Here is a 7,673-nt window from a genome sequence, read left to right as displayed (position 1 = left end):
TTCAAGAATAACCGGTGTCTCTACATTTAACGATATGATATCTCGTTAGTGATGATACATTTCGAGTGACTCCAGGATCGCAGGCTTGGCGTAGACCCAAAAATCCGGTCTAGATTTAACCATGATAGTTATAACGTAGGCTGACTGAAAACAACTTTCATTCGGATTTATTTTTTGATGTCTGACAGAAATATTGTTACACTCGATATAATTTATCTATAGTGGTTTTAAAATTGTCGAGAGGAGTTATTTTTTAGTTCATTACTTATTTTTGTCATAACAAGTATTAGTTCTATAATCCAACCACTTAATTTCTGTCTAAAAGATATCGTGTGGGTATCTAGAATATTGTACAGTTCAAAAAGTTTGTTTAGATAGTAAACGTGAAAAAGTTTAGAGGCGTGACTATCCTTTTCTTTCAAGCGGACTTTTTTAATAGGTACGAGCACTGTGGTACCAGTATTATCTGAACCTCCAATGCTCTCTATTATTGATTTAACAATGCTAATATTAACAGTTAAAAGGTCATTGAACTTCAGTAGTGCAAAATAATATTTCATATTTTTTTATGAACATCGTAAATTACTTATCGCTTGTTTTTGTTTATGAAAATGTATTATATTCAGTGGTTTAATGGCATTAAATATAATAAATTAACATTTTCCCCAAAAACGACGTCATTGGTACTGATTAAATTCAACTTTTTAGTGTGTTTCTTTGATATTAAAGTAATTAAAATGTCAGTGATTTTCAAACTCAGTCCAGATAGGTACTCCTATTTATTCTTTTTAGCCAAAATCTACTGGAAGGTTAAGTTAGTACCAGGAGAAAGTTAACTGTCATTAGACTTGCAAACTTTGCAATGCAAAGAAAATTATAAGAAAAAGGAAAATTGAATTATATTGTTTACCGTTAGAATGCAAGTCTCGATTCATTTCTCATTTTTGTTCATAGAGGATTTTCGTTGCTCTAATAACGTCAGTTTAGCTACTCGGATTAAAACCTAGAAACATGTTAACCAAATAAATGAAGACGTGTCTTTAGCCACACCACTGGGATCCCTTATTCGTAATCACATACAATTGAGCATAATTGAGCATGTATGACTAACTAGAAAACCCCATCGTTTATATTCAACAGTTCGAGTAATTCGGCATTGGCATTGCTCTTCGATAGAAACAGGAAAGTACCTCATATGTTTACTACGAGTCTATGACGCTTCGTATGTCATTGACATGGATTGATTACACATTGGTGTCATAAGAATTCGACTTAACTTTGGGACTGACACACAACACATTACGTGTATTTATAAAATTCGATAACCCGTGTGTTTAGGGTGACCATGGTTTAGTTGAATACGAGGAAATTGTTGGTTTGAACAAGATTCGGCGTCGCACACGCTTTTAAATTGCTTGCGTACTTTTTAGTGTAAAAGTGCCACAGCCGACTTGTTTAATTTAAAACGAGTAGATTAATGGAGGTCTGAGATAAGTATTTCGAAGTTCTTACAAGTATAAAATTTAATTCGAGAGTCACTGTAATTACTTTGGCTTCAGAATGGCAATAGCAGAATAATAGGCACTATGCCAAAGTTTTTATTTTACTGCGTATTTAAACTACTTAACAATGGGACATCTTTCAATGCTTTGATATCTGTAGGCCTAGGATGCGCGCCGCGATATTATACTTTTATCCCGCCATTTTATTGATTTGATAAGCTTGAAGTCATATCGCACCTGCGGTGCAATAACGTGACTTATGCATTTTTTTTTAAAACTTAACTGAATCAAAGTAAACCAAGTAAAGAGGTAGATTTTGAGTATTTTCACATAATCAGTTGTTTTGAAAAAAAAAATGCATAAGTGACGTTATTGCACCGTAGGTGTGTGATATGTTTGTCGTCTAAAATAATCGATAACATTTTATCGCGCCGCGCGTCCTAGGCCGGCAGGTAAAAAAAAAAAGATTATTTCAGAAAATATTTCGCGTGTAAAATAATTCGTGATTGTTCTCATTTCATGGTTACCCTAAGCTGTCCACACTTCTCATAAGATATACTCGCGTCGCCCGCGGCTCGCCTCAGTGCGCCGGCGCTGCTCAGTCGAGCAACTCTAAATATACACGAATATACACAAGTATACACGTCTGTATACAATTATACATATTACGCGAGTGTGATAGTTTGGAAGCTGTGATAGTGTTTTGTGAAAGTTTTAGCTAAAGGTAATTTTATTATCTTTTATTTTCCGGTTTTTACTGCGTGTGAAAATAATAATTTATTGCGACTTTATTTTCAAGACACACATGACGAAACTACTTTTTTTTGTGAATTCAAAGTTTCTTTTGGCACTTTTTAACGTTAAAGCTAAATGATATAGCTTTTTTCTAAATTAGTGAGTAAATACTTTAAAAAGTTCATGCACAAACTATCTAAGTTGAGCTTTCTTTATTGTCTTGAATGTGTAAAGTACATAAGTAAAAGGTAGGTACGAATCAAAGTTAGATAAACGTCCAAAATATCAACACATATTTTCTTACATGGAGTTACATTTTAAGTTTTACTTTAGTTAACTACAGCATGGAAGCGTTTAGGTATGTATTATTTATATTAAGATTTCAGCTGGAGCTTTAACTCTACATTATTCTATAAATTATAACTGTCATTTTTTACATGAAAACATGCTTGTGGGATACATAAATGTTTATTGTTATTCCTCTTTGAAAGTTTCATGCCCGTTTTCACCATCAATCTCTTATTTTTAAGTGAAGTGTTACCATAGGAACACATAACAGGCATTGTTTTCATAGGGGTCACTTAAAAATTAGGGATTGATGGTGAAAACGGGCATCAGTGAATCTACAACTCTATTATTTTTTGCTACATTGAAATGTTTGCAAAAGATAAGTCCGGCTTGTGATTCAACGTAAATCTGCGTATTTGCTGAAACATTTTTTGAAGTTTTCTGAACTCAATTTTTGCTAAATTGTTACAAATCGATTACTCACGAGTGAGTAAAGCTTTTACATCATAGACGCGTGCCTGCACCCACTCATGTAATAGTAACGTCATAGTGCACTATGTATAAATAGTGCATTCTATAGCTACAGCGAATAGTAATTAGTTAGTATTTAGTGACAGTCCATAATATGAAAATTTTTTACTGAAAAACTAATGGTGTATAAGATTTTTTCGCCTTCCATTTCAATTAAAATTAAGCCTGCTTTTGACCACGGCTGTAACAATACAGCCAAAACATCAAGCCGTGAGTAATAATTATGTAACTCATATAAAAACGTATAGGTAGCTATCTAAAAACAAATGTTGCATTTAAAAAAAAATGTAAGTCTTTAATATTATTTTTTGATGTAATGTTTACCGCGGACTAAGAAAACTCGGACACCATTATTTAGCGTAATCATAACATAATAAGTTGTAATCAATTAACTGAATTTCTGAATGAACTGTACGGTGTGGCGCCAATGGATGATTCAGAGATGCGCTTGCACCGACGCGAGTGACGGGTCAGGGATACGAACTGCAAATATTTTGTGAATCTGCTAATAACAATATTTTTAAGTGAATATTAAATAAAACGAAGCTCAAAACTTAATTATATTTCAAGCACACATCGTATATTTAACTCTTTGATTGTTTGAATTTTAATATTTAGACAGAATCTACAACTGAGATTGAGCACTGAGCATTGAGGAACATAGAGAGAGTAGGCCGTCTGATCTCTTGAATTCGAAGTCGAATGGAGCAAAGGTCTGGTTGTATTTATTTGACACTGTGATTTCACATGCAGTACAATGTCTGCGATTCTACGTAAGGCTCGTTATAGACAAAAATACTTGTTTTAATGAAAGTATCCTCATTCATCATTCACAGCACATCACTAATTATTTTACACTTAGGTGATGAATGAAAGATTAGCTATGACGCGTCGTTGCGCGCGCGCGCGGTGCGGTTGACAAGGCGACGTGCATTAGAATGTAAACAGTGACAATAATATGTCCTGCGGTTTTACGTTTTACATGTATAATGTGTCAAATGGTGTTAATTATTTATGTGGAATTGCAGACACGATGCGTGATCGATCAATTGCCAAAAGCTTTTAAAAGGAAAAAAACTTAATTAGTACGGCACTAATCTGCCTTAAAGTATTTGTAAAAAAAATATTTATCTGTCCGTTCCATCCTGGACAAATAATAATTGCAGATGATAATTTTTAGAAAAATACCAATACGCTTACCGCGTAATAATAATATTATTAGTGCTATAGAAAAAGAAATAATATAAAGGCACTTAGCCTGGTGGAACTACTATAAACTATTATTTTAAATACACCTGTGCTTCGGCTGTAAAACTAACTTTCAGAATGTTATTAGATAATAAAAATAACTTTCAGTAGGTATATTATTAGGTAATAAAATGGCACAGACAACCGACGGATAGATACGCCTTCGGATTATCAAGAAATTGCATCACCGATCATCTTCTGATTTATAGAACTGTTGGCAAGCTACACCTGATGCAGAAGTTATTCTTATCTTTGTATTCAGTCATGGTTTTGAACGGATTCATAATATTTATTTGATTAAACCTACTTTACAATCTCAAAATTCCTGCCATTTCGAGCCACGCGCAATGTAGAGTTACGTACCTACTTAAAACCTAACGCATTGTTTTGGACGACAGTTCGTAATTTAACGGTGAGAAACTACAAAAACTGGCTTACAAAAACTATGAATTTGAAGAAAACGATACGAAATCTAACTTCAAATGTATCCTAGAATCGTAAAATTGTGCCCAACGACATCCCTTATCATTTAGGTCGCGGGTAAAAGCTAGTAAGCTTTTCTGGGTACTAAGCACATAAAAAAAACATTTCACAATCAATTTTGAATTATTTACACATAATTTATACTCTCAGAACACATTTAAAATGTAGATTCAAGGAAATTATAAAGAGTGTGCAACTATATTAACCCTACAGTTATTTTTGGTTTATTTTCCTGGTTTATTGACAGTCTCTCTTTGTTTCAGATAATAAGTATTTAACAATGGACCCGCTACTGGTCGACGTAGTTCACTTTTACCCGCAGGAGAATGCTCAAACACACAATACAATCAAGTAAGTTATACATAGTTTGCTGAAACAATGTTTAGAAACATAAATACGAATGTAGGTCGGGTAGGTAGGCCGTCTTGTCTAGTCTAATCTAGAGGTTTGCAAACCGGACTACTATGTAGGTATTTTGGTTGCATGAACAATATTCTTAATTGCATACCACTCAAACGTGAAGTGATTTTAATAGTTCAATTTAGGGTATCACTGGAAAGCGATTTCTTACAAACAACCCAGTGAATTGTGCCGTATTTCTCGTAGTTGTCAGTTTCAAAACTGTTACTGTTATTACTAAACTCCTTATTAACAATAATAATAATTTTGTTTCCTAGTATATGGTAACATAAAAATATCTTAGACACCTAGGTCAGCAAACTGCCTCTACTTAGTATTGGCACTGGCAGAGGAATGTAGCTTTGAAGAACTTAGTACAAAACAATAAAAAATATTTATCTTGTTTTAATTTTTTGCTATGCAAGACTTATAGTTAACCTTACACGTACAGACTGAATTTAGCATAATAACATTACATTGTTATTTTAATAATGTAATCTCTATGCAGAAATACACTTTTAGTCGCATCACGTTTTATTTAAAGGCAACCTTCTGGATTATCCGCCATGAGGTAATTGATTATTATTATCGTGTTTAAGAGAACTAATAAAATGCATTGTAGATGGTAGGTATATAAACAAAAGATAAAGATCAATATTGTTAGTATTTCTGATTTTAACAAAAGGTTTATTTTATGAGCAAATTGTTCCCTTTTTTGGTAGTTTTTACATTTTAAATACTGCCTTACCCTAGCAAAAACGAAACGTTTTAAATTTATCGTGGCACTAATCAACAAAGACCAAAAATGGCTTGGCTGGAGAGATTATCAGAGCTCCAGGGTATCCATATTCATTGACAATGCTATTTAACCATTGATTAAATTTGGAAACCGTAGAGAACTGTTGATTCTTAATTAAGTGGGTAGGTACGAGTAGGTAGTCAGCGTCAAGTAGTTCGTGACACGTGACAACCAAAGTAAGTAAAAGTTCTAAAGTTCTAAGGCTGAGTTGCGCCACCTAACTTTGACCGTAACTTTTACTGTAGCCGGTGTTTTTTTATGGAGTTTGAGAGATTTTTAACGTTTGTCAAAGTTAAAGTAAGATGGTGCAACCCAGCCTAAGTCTTGGAATAGGTTCTGTTGTCAACTTTTTGACCACTTGTCACGAACTATTTGACGCTGCTATACAAAAAAAGAAAAAAGTATGTTATGCTTTTGTTTTTCTTGCCAGATATGAATCAGTGAACGAAGAGAACCCCACAACTGCCATCGTGCGGCGAGGCACTCCCTTCAATGGTGTGGTGCGGTTCACCAGGCCCTTCGATGAGGAGAACGACATGATCCAACTCCTGTTCACTCTTGGTAAGTATGTTAGTCACAGGACTATCAGTCTTTCCCAGCACTAAACTCCAGTATCCAGAGTAGAGTCATAGGTTACTAAAATTGGTTACGACAGAGCTGAAGACTTCATTGCAGTAAAAAATCCCAAATGCCATGTAAATGATGTGACCTGCTATCTCTAGAAGAAGGTTAACACAAGTTTCTACTGGTCAAAATACGTATTATCGGCAACAGTGTAACTGCCCATTGCCGGTCATGACGTCTCGTTCTATCGCAAAGAATCACCATTTGATAAGGAGCGAGAGCAAAAACGGAAATGGATAGTTAACACTGTGGCCGTGTGTACGTCAATGAATGGAATTTGCATTTTTCAACCACCACCCTAGCAAAGTTCTTGGCCTGCATCTTATAATGTATAATGGAAAGTGTTACAAAAGGGATATGTACCTATAGAGGGACAATAACTGCACGGTTAATAAGCGGTGCCTTAACCGGCTACCAAGAGGTCGCAGTTAAATCCTTTTTGACAGCTGGATATTTAACTGAAACCCACTTCTACCACAAACTACTCATAATATGCCACAAACATAACTAATGTCCATCTTTCAAGAAAACAGATCATTTTATTATGATGTATTTCACAGGCGACAAGCCCCAGATGGACACCCAAGGGTCTGTGTTCCTGAGACGTGACGCTGTCCACGACAAGCACGCCTGGACTGCCAAGATCCTGGATGTGCAGGAGGGAACTGTGTCCTTTGAGGTAAATATATCTCTACAGTATTAAAAGTTGATCCATAACAGTGTTGGTGTTGGTCGTTCGTAGTCACTAAGGCAGTTTTTTTATATCTGTGAGAAAGGTAACCTATTTTAGGTAACTGTTGTAAGTGACATTTGAAAAAAGAATAGGAACATTTTAATCAACTATTAATACTGTTTTATCACATGACCCATGATTAATAGTCCAGTCAATGAATGCTTTAACGACGGTGTAGAGAGAAATCCCTGGAACACAATTTCTGACCTCGGGACTTTATTTAGACTAGTTAGGAGGTGAACATAGTAAAAGTCCCCGCCCTTAGCCCTTGAGCCGGCGGGGAGAGGGGGGTTTAAAGGTACCACTTTTCGGTTTTTCGCTTAATCCTCGG

At 35.0% G+C, this 7,673-nt stretch overlaps 1 protein-coding gene across 1 annotated transcript; it reads left to right on the top strand.

The window, feature by feature from the left end:
* The first annotated feature begins 2,057 nt into the window (after positions 1-2,057).
* Positions 2,058-7,327, top strand: LOC114359145 (annulin-like). Its single transcript, XM_028313412.1, has 4 exons — positions 2,058-2,226; positions 5,051-5,138; positions 6,416-6,546; positions 7,170-7,327. Exons 2-4 carry the CDS (start codon positions 5,068-5,070, stop codon positions 7,310-7,312), a joined length of 345 nt encoding a protein of 114 aa, XP_028169213.1. The 5' UTR covers positions 2,058-2,226; positions 5,051-5,067; the 3' UTR covers positions 7,313-7,327.
* The last annotated feature ends 346 nt before the right edge of the window (positions 7,328-7,673 follow it).

The sequence above is a fragment of the Ostrinia furnacalis genome, unplaced genomic scaffold (assembly GCF_004193835.3).
Source record: "Ostrinia furnacalis isolate ACB-3 unplaced genomic scaffold, ASM419383v2 OfSCF0312, whole genome shotgun sequence".
Taxonomy (NCBI): domain Eukaryota; kingdom Metazoa; phylum Arthropoda; class Insecta; order Lepidoptera; family Crambidae; genus Ostrinia; species Ostrinia furnacalis.
Note: the sequence above shows the minus strand (reverse complement) of the source record. Positions and strands in the feature narration are given on the sequence as shown.